Source organism: Carassius gibelio, chromosome A24 (genome assembly GCF_023724105.1).
Source record: "Carassius gibelio isolate Cgi1373 ecotype wild population from Czech Republic chromosome A24, carGib1.2-hapl.c, whole genome shotgun sequence".
NCBI classification, from domain to species: domain Eukaryota; kingdom Metazoa; phylum Chordata; class Actinopteri; order Cypriniformes; family Cyprinidae; genus Carassius; species Carassius gibelio.
Genome location: NC_068394.1, coordinates 20,093,900 through 20,112,411, shown reverse-complemented (window position 1 = coordinate 20,112,411; position 18,512 = coordinate 20,093,900). Strand labels below are relative to the sequence as shown.

The following is an 18,512-nucleotide window of genomic DNA, read 5'->3' as shown; positions in this document are numbered from 1 at the left end:
GATACATAAGAACTCTGTGGTACCCAGCCCACAGGGTGGAAGTTTCAACAACAGAGCTGGCAAGGGGCTTGCGAAGGGAAAGACACATGCTGCTGAGAGACTTACTCTGCACATACACACGTGGGATTGCCCAGAAAGAGGAATCACAACACATGGAGGCACCTAGTCTCACACAGGGCACGTACACAAGTGTTGGACATTAACAGTGCTGGAGGAACCCAGGGTTCTGACTGAGGAACTCACCTGAGGGGAATAGCGCATGCATCCAGTCCGCGGAGTGGAATGGCGCAGCAAGCGGATTGACACCAAGCAGGTCCTTACTGGCCCGAAAGGGCAAATACCCAGGAGGACACGGGTTCTACATGGAGATTATAAAATCTCACGAATGTGTTAGGTGTCGCCCAGCCCGCAGCTCTACAGATGTCTGTTAGCGAGGCGCCATGCGCCAGCACCCAGGAGGAAGCTACACTCCTAGTTGAGTGAGCTCTCACCCCTGGGGGGCATGGGAGGTCTTGAGCCTGATAAGCAAGGACAATAGCATCCACTATCCAGTGGGATAACCTCTGCTTGGAGACAGCCTTTCCCTTATGCTGGCCTCCGTAACAGACAAAGAGCTGGTCTGAGGTCCTAAGGTACTGAGTTCTGTCCACGTAGGTGCGGAGCGCACGTACTGGACAGAGCAGCGCCAGGGCTGGGTCTGCCTCCTCCAGGGGCCATTCAGCGGAACAGCAATGTGGCAAGGGGACGTAACGTCTCCGTTCCCTCCTTCAGGGAACCAAGGCATTCCCTTTCAGTCGGTCACGTTCGACGTTACGAATGGGGTCCCTTACAGCGCTTGCAAGTTCAGCACCTGACCCCTAAAAGTAGTGGTGGGAACTTTGGGCACGTACCCAGGCCGGGGTCTCAAGATAACGTGAAAGTTAGCCGGCCCGAGTTCCAGGCACGCTTCGTCAACTGAAAATGCCAGCAGGTCCCCAACCCTCTTCACTGAAGCCAAAGCCGTCAGGAGTGCAGTTTTCAAAGATAAAAACTTTAGCTCAACTGAGAGCAAGGGTTCAAAGGGAGCCCTCTGCAGTGCTGATAGAACCACTGTAAGGTCCCAAGAGGGGACTTGCTGAGGGCAAGGCGGATTGAGCCTCCTTGCTCCTCTCAGGAACCTGATGATCTGATCGTGCCTCCCCAGAGACTTACCTTCAACAGGGTCATGGTGAGCCGAAATGGCGGCCACATAGACCTTGAGGGTGAAAGGAGACAGCCTTCGTTCCAACCCCTCCTGAAGAAAGAACAGCACTGACCCAATCGGACATTTCCAGGGGTCCCCACACCATGAAGAACACCAAGTGACGAAGGTTCCACTTCAAAGGATAGGTGTGTCTGGTGGACACGGCTCTAGCTGAAGTGATGGTAGCTACCACCTGTGGTGGCAAGGTACCTAAACCTTCCGTGACCCATCCAGGACCCACACATGCAGGTTCCACAGATCGGGATGTGGGTGCCAGAGGGTGCCCAGTCTCTGAGAAAAAAGGTCCTTCCTCAGAGGAATTGGCCAGGGAGGGGCTGTCACGAGGAGTACAAGTTCGGGGAACCAGGTCCGGCCGGGCCAAAAAGGTGCAACCATGAGGACCTGCTCCTTGTCCTCCCTGATCTTGCACAATGTCTGAGCAAGAAGGCTCACTGGGGAAAATGCATACTTGTGCAGGCCCAGCGGCCAGCTGTGTGTCAGGGCGTCCGTGCCGAGAGTGCCCTCGGTCAGGGAGTAAAACAACTGGCAGTAGGAATTTTCTGGAGAGGCAAACAGGTCTACCTGAGCATCTCAAAATTGTTCCCAAATCAGCTGAACCGACTGGGGGTGGAGTCTCCATTCCCTGGGGCGAAACTGCTGCCGTGAGAGCTCGTCAGCTGCACGGGGTGAAGTATCAGCGGCAGGCCGGAGTGATGGTCACTCGGAGCGTGCCCTGTTGCCATGCCCATCTCGGGACTCGGTCGTGAAGCCAGTGCTGAAGCGGTCTCATATGGAGTAGCCCGAGCGGTATGACCGGCGCCGCAGACGCCATATGCCCAGGAGCCTCTGAAACAGTTTCAGTGGAACTGCTCTCTTGCCCTCGAAAAGTCTCAGGCAATTGTGCAAGCTCGTTCGTAAGCCACGCGAACATGGCGACTGAGTCTATTTCCATACCGAGAGAAGAGATCCTCTGTACAGGGGAGAGCTTGCTCTATTCCCAGTTGACCTGAAGACCCAGTCGGGCGAGGTGTCTGAGCACCAGATCCCTGTGCTCACACAACCACTCTCGAGAGTGAGCTAAGATCAGCTAGTCGTCGAGGTAGTTGAGGATACGGACACCTTGTTCCCTGAGAGGAGCCAGGGCTCCCTCCGCGACCTTCGTAAAGACGCGGGGAGACAGGGCCAACCCAAATTGGAGAACCTTGTACTAATATGCCCCTGGGTCAGCACTGCCCTCGTGCAGCTGCTGGAGCAGTTTGGCCTGATAGACCTGAAGTGAGGCCATGGCATGCAGTGCAGAAGTGGCCTGGCCCGCAGCTCTGTAAGCCTTGGCCACAAGCATGGATGAGAACTTACAGGCCTTGGAGGGCAGCTTGGGACCGCCATGCCAAGCGGAGGCACTCTGTGGACACAGTTGCATAGCAACAGAATGCTCCACCAGAGGAATCCCAGCATACCCCTTGGCCGCCCCACCATCGAGGGCAGTGAAGGCAGAGGAAGTACCAGAACGGTTTTGGGCAGTTGAAGGTTCCTTCCATTAACTGGTTACTTCCTGGTGCACTTCCAGGAAGAAAGGAACCAGAGGAGGGTGCTGGCGATCCGCATGAGCAGTCCCCAGGAACCAATCATCCAGCTTCGAGCGCTCGGGGCAGGGCGGAGGATTCCACTCAAGCCGATTCTCTTTGCTGTCCGGGAAAGCACGGCTGTCAGCTCGGGATCGGACTCGGACAATGCTGGCACTCCCGAGGGAGGCAACGCAGCCGAATCCTCATCTCCCGAGGACTCAAGCACGCCTTATGATACGGCGATCGACATACGGTCCTCTTCGTGAGCCCCGAATGTGATGTTAAGAGCCTGAGAGGGTCCAGCAAACTTATCCGGAAACTCGACCGGCTGCGACGTATGTGAGGGGGGTGTGGCCTGAGGAGGTTGGCTCGTCGGGCAAGCCCACACAGTAACCCTCAGATCACCCTGGCCACCAGCCGAAGTAGCCCTCTTACGAGAAGAAGAGCTAGAATGGGGTGTGGAAGAGGGGACTCTATACCTTTTAAGGTAATCGAGTCTCGATCTCAATGCCCAGATGGTCGTGTCCCCTCAATGAGAACATGAGCCATCCACGAACGCAGTCTTACGAGAAGCTATGTATCGACCGCACCCAGAAACACACGGGCGAAATGACATCTTTAAAAAGACGCAAATTGGCCGTATCTCTTTTGTGAAAGAAATTTGCTCTTTCAGAGGTGTTGAAGCGCTCAGGGAGACGCAGGAGCTGTTGCAGGAAACCCAGATGAACCGCTGAATCGCGCCGTCACACTAACACCAGTGAGTCTTGCTTGTAGCACTCTGGTGAAAGCAGCACACGATGTGCTCGGCTCTGAAGCGAAAGCATGAATGTGTGTTGCTCGTGTTGCTCCCCCAGACCAAGGTACTTTGTGTACCATTGGCTCGTTTTGTACCACTCGAAGGTGATTGGGTTCTCGGGCGAGATCCCATTCGTAACGTTGAATGTGACCGACTGAAAGGGAACTGCCAAAAATCATATCCCAGATACACGTGGTTTCTTGACCAAAAGACAAAAACATGGTAACTGCAAAGAGATCTCACAGACCCTCTCTCACATAAAGCTTCTCCTTGGAGCAATTACACAATTACATTCCTGGTGGTGACGGCATGCTGGAGTAATGGACACAGTGTTCCGAAAGGAATGACATCCATCCTGGAAAGAGCTGAGGCAGGGAAGCTGTCTCACCACTCCCATGATAACTTGAAAGAGAATGCGAGTGCTGTCTGCGTCCATGTGAAGTTTATCTCTCTTCCTGTCTTTCATTACTGCGGTTATTAAACCTCCATCCTCAAGGCTTGCCGATGTCTAATTACACCAATGGTAAACAAAAGGAGGGTTGACAGAGCGGAAGATGAAAAACTGCAGCTGGACAGTGCTGTGTTATTATAATTCTTTAAGTGATACTGTTAACATGATCAGGCAGTTTAGCCCAACACCTAATAACAGCTCGAAGGTAATTACAGGTCTTTCATTGGGGCGGCACATACTGAGCTGAGCTAGACGCTTGTTAACTTTCCTCAGGCCAAAGGCCGTTGAGTTCCCCCAATCTCTAGCTGAGTATTAATGCTTAATGTGTTGTTTTCACAGATCGCCAAAGCTTAAGAAACAGTGTCAAACTTCTAATCACACCTAATGTGCTTTGCCTGAATTGGAAGCTCATAGAGAAGAAAATAATTTTTCAAAGGGTGAATCTCCCCAAAACGTTTCAAGAACATGACAGGGTCATATTTCATCCCAGATTCAAAAGAAAGAAAAGAAACAAATTAAGAACCTTAAATGCCTGGACACACAACATACTTGATAAGACTATAGATAAGGGTATGTTTTTATTATAGACTTTATTAAGATTTTGAATTTGCTTTTATTTTTCATTTCAGTTTTTGTTTTAGTAATTTTGTCATTTACTTTTGTCACAAAAATTCGTAGCTTTAATAAAAAAAAAAATTTTCAGTTATAGTTACATTTTATTTAATTATTTAATTTAGTTTAAGTTTCCCATCTAATATTTTTAAGTATTTTTTTCCAGCTTTATATCTCTCAACAAAATAAATTCTGCTCAGCTTCCAACTGACAGGAACATTCAGGAATGTTTCAGCTGCAAAGTAAACAGGGCTGTTACAGTTATTACATAATCACATGACTTCATCAATGCACAACACACTCTGGATTAACTTTTTTTTCACAAATATGTGATAATAATATATTTTATGTAATAGCTATTACATTCTAAATATAACAATTGTTATCATATAATTATAGTTGTCATAAATTGTCATTACATTTTTTAAATGCAAACTTATGTTTTTAAACAATAAATAATTAATGATTCAATATTAAACAATCTAACATTAAATATTATTTTTTATTCACATTTATCTTGACTCTAAAATGGACACATGTTAAAAAAAATCAATTCATAAACAATTAGAGAATTCTTAAACAATTAGAGAGCCTTTAAACTAATGCACTTATGTCTCTCAATATGGATCAAGATGCAGCGATCACAGGCTGTCTGTTTGAAAGCTTTGATAAGAGTGTTTTCATATTGGAACCATATGCACTCTCAGTACTGCCACAAGAGGATGGCTGTCACAATGGCCTCACAACTTCTTGCTCCAAATCTAAATATTTACACTCCAGACATCCCAAGGAGAGGGGTTGATGTTTTGGGTTACATAAAGTCCAATCCTTTAGAACAAATTATGCAGATTTAGATGGGACATGTAGTGTGCCAGGTCTAGGAACTTTAAGTTTAAGCACTATTCAATAAGTGGGTGAATCTTATTCACACATGGCACTGATGTACATTATTCTCAGGAGGTTGCATTACATACATGGTATGTGTTTATGTCAGTTTGTTGTATTACAGTTAATAATATACACTTGATGCACTGTCTTTCACAAACACAAACAATGTTTGAATTATATCTGTTGCTGAAATACTGTAGAAAATGAAAATATACAGTCTGCATCTTAAAGCATATCAATAGGTTCCAACTCAGATTAAACTAATATTATGCTTGTGAATGAGCACATGAACTTATGTTGTGAAATAAACAGTTTTCACTCAAGGTCCTTCATGCTTCGAGGCCTTACAATCACAATTAGCTCTGGATTAAGTGGGTATTAGCACTAAGAATAATGAGGAGCAGAAACTGGATTAAGACCCCGCTGTTCCTCCACTTTTTTAGTTATTTATTTTTAACTAAAAAGATTATTTAGTTAATAACAAAATATTCTTAATTATTAAGTTCAAATATATGTTCTAAAATAAATATTGTGGCAATTATACTCAACTGAATATGGGATACTTTATGTTTACTGTTATGGTCCAAAAAGTACATTCAGGACAAACATTGAGAAATAATAGTATTTTTTTTTCTCATTGATACAAAAGTGCGCAACAAGCTGTTATTTATACTTATTGTGCACTGTATATTTATTCAATCATGGTTGTTGACACTGCAGATATGTCAAAAGGAACATTAACCTAGGATTTATAAACATTGTGTGTAAAATGTCAGCTTGTGATTGTGGGTAAATTATGAGCAATGTAAAATGCTAATCAAAGATAACTCAGGATTACGTTTAGAATGGCCCAGTGTTAACTATTTTGACAGTGAAAAGCCCTCGAGTTGCCTTGTAAAGTCCATATTTTAAAAAGAGTACTTATTACGTAAACAATACTTTACATTTAGTTTGCTTTTAAAGATATATTAATTAATTATGCATTTATATAGCGCTGTATTGTGTATTGATATACACCCAAAGTGCTTTACAATCATGTTGGAGGTCTCTCCTCAACCACCACCAGTGTGCGGCATCCACTTGCTGATGCGACGGCAGCCATAGAACAACAGTGCCAGTGCGATCACCACACACTAGCTAAAGGTGACAACTGACAAGGGCCAGTGGAGGGAATGTGGCCAGGACACCCGGGTTACACCCAACTCTTTATGATTAATGTTTTCGTTTTAGGCTTATGATCAGGTTCAGGTTCTTCTAGACCCTTGTTAATCAGCTATTATTTCACACTGATTTTAGAAATGAATTATGGGTTGGTTTAGGTTTAGGGGTAGGGATTGGGTTAATTCTATATTTTTGGACAGTTATGTTGATCCAGGAATATGTCTTGGCAAAATCACGGCGACCCTGAATTTTAGAGTGCCTTCTTTTTCACAAAGGGTCAGAACATTATTATCGAACATATAACGTGTGGTTACTCTAAACACTCAAGGGGCCAACTGAGTTTCTTGAGAGAAGTCGTGGCCTAATGGTTAGAGAGTCGGATTTGTAATCCACAGATTGTGAGTTCCAGTAGGTGGAGTGAGTGAATGTACAGTGCTCTCTCCACCCTCAATACCACGACTGAGGTGCCCTTGAGCAAGGCACCGTACCCCCAACTGATCCCCTGATGGGTTAAATGCAGAGCACAAATTCTGTGTATGGGTCACCATATGTATGTCACATCACGTCACTGTATGTCACATCACTTTCACTTTCAAATGTCTGTGCCATTTAATCAATGTGTTATTAATCAGCTATAAACTTGATAGTATCTGAATTGAAAGAGGAAACTGTAATGCATAATGTTTGTATTCAAGTACGGTTCCATTTTGTGCCTAAAAGTGAATGGTGCCATGTTCACGCATGGCTTTTTCAATTTTATCTACATAAAGTGCTGCAGGGATGATATATTTTCGTAGACCATAACCCAGAAACTAGTTAGCATTTTAACACTTCAGTTCCATCATCCTGAACGCAATGTTTTTTTTGGGGGGGTTTTTGGTTAAATGCCTGAAATAAGATCTATGGTTAACACAAGCTGCTTACGACATGAAATAAATCATTAATAAGTTTTAAAAAGCGTTTACTTGTCTTGAAAAAGTTGTTGCAAACATGTGCCTAAATGGGACTACAGAGGAGGTTGAAGTCAAAAAACATCATCACAACCCTTATCTACTCATAGTCCACTTTTACAACCTAATTGTGTTCCAATGATCTCAAATAGGGGTGCTCCGATCACGATCAGCCGATAGATATGCGCATCTCATCAGTAAAGCCGGTTCTCTAATCAGCGGTAAATTCCATCAGGTGCGTGATTTCACATAGAACAGCTGTTACTACACAGAGCCATTATTAACTGAGAAGCTGCGCAAATCCACGTTCATTTTCAGCGTTTATTTGCGCATCTTCTCTTTAAACAACGGCTCTGTGTAGTAACAGCTGCTCTATGTGAAATCACGCACCTGATGGAATTTACAGCTGATTATAGAACCGGCTTTACTGAAGAGATGCGCATTAACGATTGGCCGATCATGATCAGATCACCCCTAATCTCTAAGAGTTTTAGTAAGTTAGATTCTCATTATGCAGGGGTATATAAAGATTTGGACTCAATAAAACATCCCCTAAAATACAAAAACATCCCCATCATCTCTTGAAGAATTAAAAGAGACTGTATGTCTGATTTCTGCCATATTAAACTTGTCTCGTTTAGAATAAAGAAAGGGGCTTAGTTCACAATATGGGAAATATCAATGGCTAACCTGTTTGAGCTGATCGATTTGATGTCTCCTGTGGACTGTTGGAGCGATTGCGGTTCATCTGACGTCGTTTGCCCACTGACCGGCCAGTTCGGACACGGACTTCACTCACTTTAAAAAAGGCCACCATGAAAGGCTGCCTCTCTAGAGCACCATAACGACCTACTAACCCTGCTTCCTTGGGATTGATGCTCCACCCTTTAAAAAGAAGAAAGTGTTATAAATGTGATATCCTTGTCCATTAAACTAAATCAAAATGAACAGAAATGAACTCTGAGTCACCAAAGGAAATGAAAAATAATAGGATGAAGGAGGTCTATACCATATGATATACCTTGAGAAAAGAATCATTCCCATTAATCTCATTGGCATTTGCTTGGTTGATGCAGGACTCCTTGGAAATATGCTATTTGAAGTCAGCTATCTTTGCTCATGGCAGCTCATAGGCATACAGTTTTGAGTCAATCACCTGAGCTACACAAATATATGTTTATCTTAAAATTCTCTTACCACTGCTGGTCTCCACACTGATCTGTAGACCCAGGTTATGAAGTGGACTCGTCACCCAGAGATTACTTAATGCTGTAATGTCAAACTCCAACCAACCTTCTTCAGCAGCCCACAACCTGCGAGATTCCAGCAGAAACAGGTCGACATCCCTGCAAATATCGTTATAATCACCATTTACACAGATCTATGACACCCTTTTGATTTTTTTTATAACAAAGTACATTTATTTATACAGGGTCCGAATGAGACCACAAGAAAGCTGCCAACTCTAAAATAAACTGTAAATCCTCTACAGACACACTAAATTGACTGGAATAATAAAGTCAGAAGTGTCCGTATTTTTTCTTTTTTCTTTTGATTACATAAATCACATTTATTGCCTCCTTCCTTGGCTGCTGTTAAAATAGACCTATATTTCAATAGCTTCACGATGTCTTCATGTATGGCTTGGGAGGGTTTTCCACAGAGGCCATATGCACATGAAAACAACCAGAGATTACAATATATATAAACAGAAAAAGTTGTGGTAAACTGGATTTTTTTTCCCAAAGTATTGATGGATTGTCATGAAAACAAAACCTGATCTATGCTGTGATTTCAAAACAAATACAACTGACAGTGTTTAAAAATGCATCTCAGATTTCTTCCAAACATTTTTCCCAATATAATGAAGTATTCAAAGCTGCTTTGAATATAAGTGTCATGTATAAAAATTTACAAATACAAATTTTCTTAAAATTCCAAGTTTTGTTTTGCAATATATGAATTGTACATGTTAAACATTATCAGTTTAACAATATTAGGTGATTAAAAAAATATACTAATAAAGTATCTTAAACTAGATTGACTTGCTACAGTATACTTGCCATGTAATGTGTTTTTTTTTTTTTTTTAGCATGCTGTTTCCTTCATCTTTAAAAAAAAATCTATATTTTATTACATTAAATACTGTAATATAATATAATAATTGTAAAATACAGCAGTATGCTTGTAATCAATTTCAGACATACCCAAACAATGGAAGATGGAGACTATTTGGAAATATTGTGTTCTAGTGGTGAAGAAATAAAATACATTTAACATATTATAGATGGTCCAGAGAAACAAAGTAAGATCACTTGAAATATTTTCTCACATGATATTGTTTCTTTACATTTAAGGTCATGTGAAACTTGTTGACTTTATGTTCACTATGGTTCTGTTTCAGCTCAAATCGTCTTGCGGCATGGGCTAAATTCAGCCAGATATACAGTACGGCCCCTCTGCACCACCTCCATAACCACGTTATTTTTTGCTTCATGGATTAAAGGCTTACACACTTCAGAAGCTTCTCTCAGCCATATTGTGCATCTGCTTAGCTTAGCTATACCGCATTTCCCCAACCAATGTGTTTTTTAAAGATCACAAACTATAAACACAGTAATTATGCTGTTAGAACTTGACAAGTTTGCAAATTAATCTGTTTGTAAGCAAATGCATTTTGCAAGCCACACAGCATTTGAGATTTATAGGCAGAAAGTGGCATGTAGGGAAATACCACAAAGAACGCTATAATTTGCATCAAGGTAAAGCTTGTTCTACAGAGATATAATGCGTGGCATTACATAATATTAATATATGGCAAAAAATAAAAGATTCCCAATGCAGGTTTGTGGAAAAACAGTGTGTGTCTATTGTTCAAATCAGGATGTATAGCAAATTAACACTTTGTGATAAACATTACAAACTATTTGTGAGGGAAACATGTAGTTCATTTAGCCAGTTTTGGCTCTGGCCTTAGGTTTGTTACAAAATTCTTATTTAGTGCCTTTTTTAGTTAAATAATAATAATAATACAATTATGGCGAGCCTCACAGTCACAACTTATTGGTAAGTTTTGGACATTTCAGTGGTCATGCCATCTGCCTTTCTCAGGGAGATATCCTCCCACCTCCCACAAAGTCAATGTTTGACATGTGTTGGTGGGTTCTTTTTTAAACACAACTAAATCTATTTCAGTTTTGCGTTGTGGTAATTGCCATGGTCTACATAAAGTACATGGTAGACAACCTCTGCTGTGTTTAGTGACGGAAGCCTTGGCTCAATTTAAAACAGTCAATTACTCAAAATAATGAATAAGAACCAGCAAATAAATATTTTCACAATAGCAGTTTTATTGTACCTAAATGTGTTTATATTTATCAGGGGTGTAATGGTACATGAAAATGATGGTCTCAGTTCAGTATGTTTTCGGTTGTAGGAGGAAAAACAAACCAGGTTTTCATTTTGAATAAACAGTGGTTTACTGAATAAAATATGTCTGTCTTTAAATAAACTAAAGTCTGTCACTACAGTTTATAGTGCTGTTGTAATTGGGGGAAGAGATATGAACACTTTTGGATGCAAAATAGTGTAGTCAGAATTATTGTGCTCTCATTCTAATTCGCTTCATCTATTTGATGTGCATGTGTGCACTAGCCCACGTTCACTGAAGTCTGTGAAGTTCTTCAACAAAAATGTACTTTTGGACATGCCTGACAGCCGCTCTGACTCAAAAATTAGCCAAAATATGAACCGCATATATGCACGTGTGAACCAAGCACTTGAATGAAGGTTTGAAATTAAAGTTTTTTTTTTTTTTGGGGGGGGGGGGGGGGGATGTGGTCATTGTTTATATAAAAGGTGGTTTATTTACTTTATATACTTTAGACATGTAAAGCACCACACTTCACATCATTATTGGGTGCTTTAATAATATAACAATATACATTTAAACTAAATTAATGTTGTGTTCCTTGAAGTGCTTATATATATATATATATATATATATATGTGTGTGTGTGTGTGTGTGTGTGTGTGTGTGTGTGTGTGTGTGTGTGTGTGTGTGTGTGTGTGTGTGTACTCTCAAAAACAGGCAGCAGTTGACTTGCATCATCAAGATAAATGGTTTCAGCTTAAAAAAATCACCTACATCTTGAATGGCCTTGGGGCAAGTAATGCCTAGTTCACCCTACAGGATTTTAAGCCTGATTTATATTTATACAGTATATATTAAATTTAACATCCCATTTACCTGTCTGGATGTTCCCCAACCACTTGGAACACACTAAGAAAGAACGTCTCATTGCGGGTGGCCCTGGTCACACACTCCTTGTAGATCCTGAATTCTGCTGCTGTGATGGCCTCTCCCTCTGGAATCTGGGACAGGTTGAATTTGTACTCTCTATAGTGTCTTCTCTGTGGTGAAAGCTCTCTATCATTTTCAACTGTCCAAAGACAAACACAAAATGACAATGATATATATATATATATATATATATATATATATACATTTACATTTAATCATTTAGCAGACGCTTTTATCCAAAGCGACTTACAGATGAAGACAGTGGAAGAAATCAAAAACAACAAAAAGAGCAATGATATATAAGTGCTATAACAAGTCTCAGTTAGGTTAACACAGTACACGTAGCATGGGATTTTAACTAATATAATAAATAAAAAGAAACAGATAGAATAAAAAAATAAAAGAATAGAGCAAGCTAGTTAGAGGTCTTTACACACACACACACACACACACATACATATACAATTGCATAATAAATGAAAAGAAAATAGAATACAAAAAGATTAGAAAGGTAGTTAGATATTTTAAACAATAGAATTAGAATAGTGCGTGTTAAAGTTAGAGGGTCAAATAAAGATGGAAGAGATGTGTTTTAAGCCGATTCTTGAAGATGGCTAAGGACTCAGCTGCTCGGATTGATGATTATGATTATGATTTATATATATTATGATATATATATATAACATACAAAAAATATCCAAAGTTTTTCTAAAAAAAAAAAAAAAAAACTATTATTGTAAACATAATCGGTCTTTGCTGACTTTTAAACTCATTAGCAACTCTAAAACGAGTCAGATAAGGAGCTTTAAATGAACGCCGTTAATTTTAGCTTATAAATAGCTACATAATCTTTGGCAGTATTCAGTGCATATGAATACGCAGGATGCATTTGCTGTAGAAGCGTGGACTCAAATACCGAAAGCGTTCAAGAGTTCAAAAACACAGCACAAAATGGATTAAACATATCGCTGCAGCTTGAGACAGGATATTTTAAAAGTAACTGTTAAAAAACAGGCCACATTAAAAATGTGAAGCTGAGCGTCAGTCAAAGTTGCAACAAAATATACAGTATATGGTGCGTGCTTATTATTAGGGATTTTTAGGGTAATCAACAGGAAGCGCACAAAGACAATAGGTCAAGTGTGACTTTAGCAGTTTATCATGGATTCATTCAGATAACTGAATGATTTCTTCTTAAGAAAAAAATAAAGATGTTAAGAACATATTTGAGAAATTATTAAGAATTTTTAAAGAATTGCACTTAAGAACATTCTTAAAAACTTTGTGGAATTTATCTTAGGAAATTTCTTAATTTATTTCTTAAAAAGATTTTCGTGAATCCGGCTCCAGGACAACTAGATGAGTCCCAGATACAGATCCCCTGTAAAGACCTTGTCTCAGATGACCACCGGGACAAGACACTTTTACTAATTATTATTATTATTATTATTATTATTATTATTATTATTTCAGAAATGGAAGTAATTTAAAATGTTACTGTGTTCATATTTTTAGCTATATACAGTAGGCCAATACAGAAAACCTACATGGTAATATCAGATCACATGCAATCGTTGATGAACATACAGTTTATATATCAAACTAGGCTATGTGTTTTAAATTGCACACACACACATACACACACACACAAGCACACACACACATATATATATATATATATATATATATATACGTATATCAGTTTATTTTATTTACAAGTTTCGTGTTTTATCTGGGGTTTTTTTTTCATCTTAAAATTACTTTCAGAAACATTTTTTGTTTCCAAAGTAAATACAATTTTATTATTATTTAGAAAAATATCATTTTCAAATAGTGTAAATTGATTACAAACCTAGAATGTATTTTCAGCATTCTTATTTGCTTATTTAATTGCTTTATTATTATTATTATTATTATTATTATTATTATTATTATTATTATTATTATTATTATGCAGTAGATCATTATGTGCGTGCATGACCAAGCATGCCAGTGAGCAAGACATCACAATCGATCAGATGTGTGTTTACCATAGCATCCTCTTAATGCAAACCTCATTAAAATCTAGCGGTCAGTGGAGGAAGCCTGTTTTTTTTTTTTTTTAGGGAGTGACATGAGAGAATGAGAGAAAATACACAAACATAAGAAAATATGTGAATCCTGACCTAAAGAGGACTGTGTTATCAAGACCTAACAATTCTGATGAACAGAAACAGATTTGTGGGAAGTAATGAGCTGTGAATGATTACTTAATATGTTCATCAAGATGACTTAATATGAAAAGTGTGTTATTAGTTGCATCAGATTGTGTTTGTATATAATTGGAAGTAAATTAATACCAGGCCACATTTTATGAGTAATCAATACAGACATTCAGATATTTGCAAAGGGTTCACTTACTTATTCTTGTCACTGTTGTATATTTTATTTATCATAACCATTTGTCTCTGCATAAATTGACTTCAGAAACTTTCATTCTTTGTATCTCTTGCAGTGCATCCGTGGCAGACAAACTCAATAACAATTGGTGCTAAATCCAGATTGACAAATATTTTGCTTATACTGTCTTGTTCTACTGATTCGTTGCCTAAGTGTAGTGAGAAGCAGCTACTGCTGTGCCAGACACGTTGATGGCACAAAGTATGAATGAATGAACAAATAATGCATTTATATAGTGCTGGATTGTGAATTGCGCTTCTTTAACCACCACCAATACTGCTATTTAGATGCAAGTTTTCTGGTCCCACTTTATATTAGGTGGCCTTAAATACTATGTACTTACATAAAAAAAAAATAAGTACAATGTACTTATTGTGTTTATATTGTATTTTAAAACACTTTTGCTCCTATTGAGGTGGGATAGAGGTAAGGTTAGGGAGAGGGTTGGAGGTATGGGTAAGTTTAAGGGTGGGTTAAGGTGTTAAGTATGGGTCAACCAGACATGGGGACTTGTGACTTGGTGACTTGGACTCGAGTCGACTCGAGTCGCTATTTTTAGGACTTGAGACTTGACTCGGACTTGGAAGTTAAAGACTCGGGACTTGACTTGACTTGAGACAAGATGACTTGAATGACTTGAGTGTTAATCACATCATGTTTTCAGTTTGAATATAAAATATATAAATTATTTTTTTTAAATAAAGTTGATTACTCAGCTGGAGCGCAGGCTGAGAATAGCGTCGTGACTGGATCAGGACACTATCATCAGTCATGTCCTCTCTACCTTACACACACCACACCCACTTAAATCAGATATCACATCACATCAACATGTCAGCCTGAGAGGTACCGAGGGTCATCGCTTTTGTCTTCAATAGTTCGCGCCTAAAAACGCGTGGAAAACGCTAGTCGCGTCGCTTTCTCCTTCTTTCCAAAGCGCTCGGGCAGAAGTGCTCCTGGGGCGTCTGTCGTTGCTAAGCATCCATGACACGCTCTCTCTCAATGAAGACGCGGAAATTTCAGCATAGGATAAATGGATTTGCAGCACTAAAAATCGCTCGCAGTAGCACTGCTACTAAATTCGTTTCAAAATGGCAATCCATATACAGCTATGAACAGCTGTTCCTTCATCTTAGCTGAGCTTTCAACGTTGATACGGGAAAGGATGAAGCTGATTGGTTAGTTATTGTCACATGACCTGCGGTGCGCTTGCGGCATTCTGAGAAGTTTAGATGTTTTTAACTCGATGCGGTGCGACGCGCGCGCGTTGCTTCCATTATGAGCGCGCATACCGCGCGCCTACATTGGAACTAATGTAGCTGCCGCGATTACCCTATATATATATATATAGACTCAAAAACAAAATATATATATAGTACAGAATATAAATATGACATATTTTAAGTTGTTTCATACTTTTTTGTTATGTACAGTACAGACCAAAAGTTTGGACACACCTTCTCATTCAAAGAGTTTTCTTTATTTTCATGAATATGAAAATTGTAGAGTCACACTGAAGGCAAGGGCTATTTGAGCAAGAAGGAGAGTGATGGGGTGCTGCGCCAGATGACCTGGCCTCCACAGTCACCGGACCTGAACCCAATCCAGATGGTTTAGGGGTGAGCTGGACCGCAGAGAGAAGGCAAAAGGGCCAACAAGTGCTAAGCATCTCTCGGAGAACTCCTTCAAGACTGTTGGAAGACCATTTCAGGTGACTAGCTCTTGAAGCTCATCAAGAGAATGCCGAGTGTGTGCAAAGCAGTAATCAAAGCTAAAGGTGGCTACTTTGAAGAACCAAGAATATTACATATTTTTGGTTGTTTCACACTTTTTTGTTATGTATATAATTCCATATATAATTCCACGTGTTAATTCATAGTTTTGATGCCTTCAGTGTGAATCTACAATTTTCAGTCATGAAAATAAAGAAAACTCTTTGAATGAGAAGGTGTGTCCAAACTTTTGGTCTGTACTGTACATAACAAAAAAGTATGAAACAACTGAAAATACGTCATATTTATATTCTATACTCTGAGAGAGAGAGAGAGAGAGAGAGAGAGAGAGAGAGAGAGTGTGTGTGTGTGTGTGTGTGTGTGTGTGTGTGAGAGAGAGAGAGAGAGAGTGAGAGAGGAGAAATGTAACGGTTTAATGTTGTATGTAAACTGTGTTTGAGAGAGAGAGAGAGAGAGAGGTGTTCAGAGAGGAGTCTGTTGGATGTTTAGCTGTTATTTGTTTTATGGACTCAATGTTGAAAATGTAAAACATTTCAAACACTGTTGGCAGAAGTGAAAAATAAATAATTTTAGGAAGTTACAATTTTGTTTGATTCCATGATGTATTTTACTGAACATGAGTATTTACAATGCAAATCCAAATTATTTTAATTTACTGACAGTTACTTATATCTTGTCTTTTAACTTTATTAATATCAGATTCTGCAGGTAAAATAACAATATTAAGGTGACTTGACTTGGACTTGACATAGCTTGTGACTTGACTTGACTTGACTTGCCCAAGAAAAAAATACTTGGGACTTACTTGAGACTTGAAGGTTAAGACTTGAGACTTACTTGAGACTTGCACATGTGTGACTTGGTCCCATCTCTGGGGTCAACAGTGTAATTATAAATGTAATTACATGTAGTTTTTTTTTTTAAAATATAAGTACAATGTAAAAACATGTATGTACAGAATAAGTACATTGTACTAAATTTAATATAAAGTGGGTCCAGTTTTCTTAACAATACTTAGAAATTATATAAGAATAATATTAGTAGTAGTCGTCGTAGTAGTAGTAGTAATAAATATAATTAGTCTGATCTTACCTGGTTTAGGTATGACAAAATATTAGTGAATCTCTTTTTTACATAGGCTATACCTAAACATTATAAAGATATGTATGCTATGTATGCTCCAATAACAGCTGATAACTGATTGACCTAATTTACCCATATGGTCTATACATATGCATTTATAATACAGCACCTCTTCACAGAGCGTCCAGATGTTCAGGGCATGTGCTGTAGTAATGATTCACTATTTCTAGTAGAATTATAATTCTTTATTTATTCAAGCTGTTCCCACGGCAAAGGACATAATGACAATTTATCCAGTGTTTTAAGTGCCAGCTGGCTCTTATAGAAAAAGAAAAAAGGGGAAACTATGACCAGAGTGTGTCTTCTCATCAGACAACAGCTTTGTCACTCAGCCATGCTGCTCTCCCCACCATGTTACAGACAACCCTCCCTCTTGTTCCTATGAATGACCCATGGGCTGAATATTTTGCCATAAGTACAAGTCCAGCCGGATCCCCCCGCTTGTGGCCCAGGGTTGAAGTGTCTTGCTCTGATTGGAACACACACTTCCATCTAAGCCTAGTGACCTTGTGAGGTGGAAAAGAAAGTTGTGAAGCAGAGGAATGAATTAGGGATTAACAAGGGTACTGGGGTTATGTGAAGACTACCCCCTCTTCTCTGTTTGGTGAATTAGAGTAGCTGTTTAAAGTTCTCCAACATCATAAGGGAACAACTTCTCTGATCAGTGGACTTCTAACAGGGAGTTATACTCCTCTGCTGTCCTGACACATGCGTTACAATTTAAAACTGAGCCTCTTGAGAAAACCTCAAAGGGCCTAAGATGGAACTCTGAGGGATACCCTGTACTAGTGCTACATACACTACTCTAATTGACTGACTAACCTTGTAGAACCTCTAGTGAGGACTTGCTACTAAAAATGATGATAAAGATAAGTAAATAGAGAAATTTGCAATTCCAGCTTCATGGTTCACAGGGCGATGACTTAAAACCATGCCTTTTTTCACTCACAATTTGACTGAGTAATTCATAGTGAAAGCGATTTCCAGAGATCCCGTTTGTGATGTTTTTCACATCAGCACATCAGGTTTGAACGTGGCTGGTTCACATGCTGCTGAGACTTCTTCATTAACAACTTCCACAGGTGTATCCAAAAAAGCTTGTCTCTCAGTAGCAAAAACATCTGATATGACAGATATATTTAAGGTAATCAGCACACACAGTATCGAAGGCCACTGGTCTTGAAATGGCCTTGTTACTTTTGTTACAAAGCAATATGAAGAGTGAAATCAGACTACCCATGAGGGTGTG

At 39.6% G+C, this 18,512-nt stretch overlaps 1 protein-coding gene across 2 annotated transcripts in view; it reads right to left on the bottom strand.

Moving 5' to 3' along the window:
* LOC127946072 (bone morphogenetic protein 7) overlaps positions 1-18,512 on the bottom strand; it is a 56,852-nt gene that overhangs the window by 10,212 nt on the left and 28,128 nt on the right. The window contains exons 2-4 of one of the 2 annotated variants that reach the window (XM_052542385.1): positions 11,895-12,087; positions 8,843-8,958; positions 8,336-8,530 (exon numbers count right to left, since the gene is read on the bottom strand). In XM_052542385.1, coding sequence (XP_052398345.1) covers positions 8,336-8,530; positions 8,843-8,958; positions 11,895-12,087 — 504 coding nt within the window. Of the gene's footprint in view, positions 1-8,335; positions 8,531-8,842; positions 8,992-11,894; positions 12,088-18,512 lie in introns of both variants that reach the window. The other variant, XM_052542384.1, reaches the window with a different exon arrangement.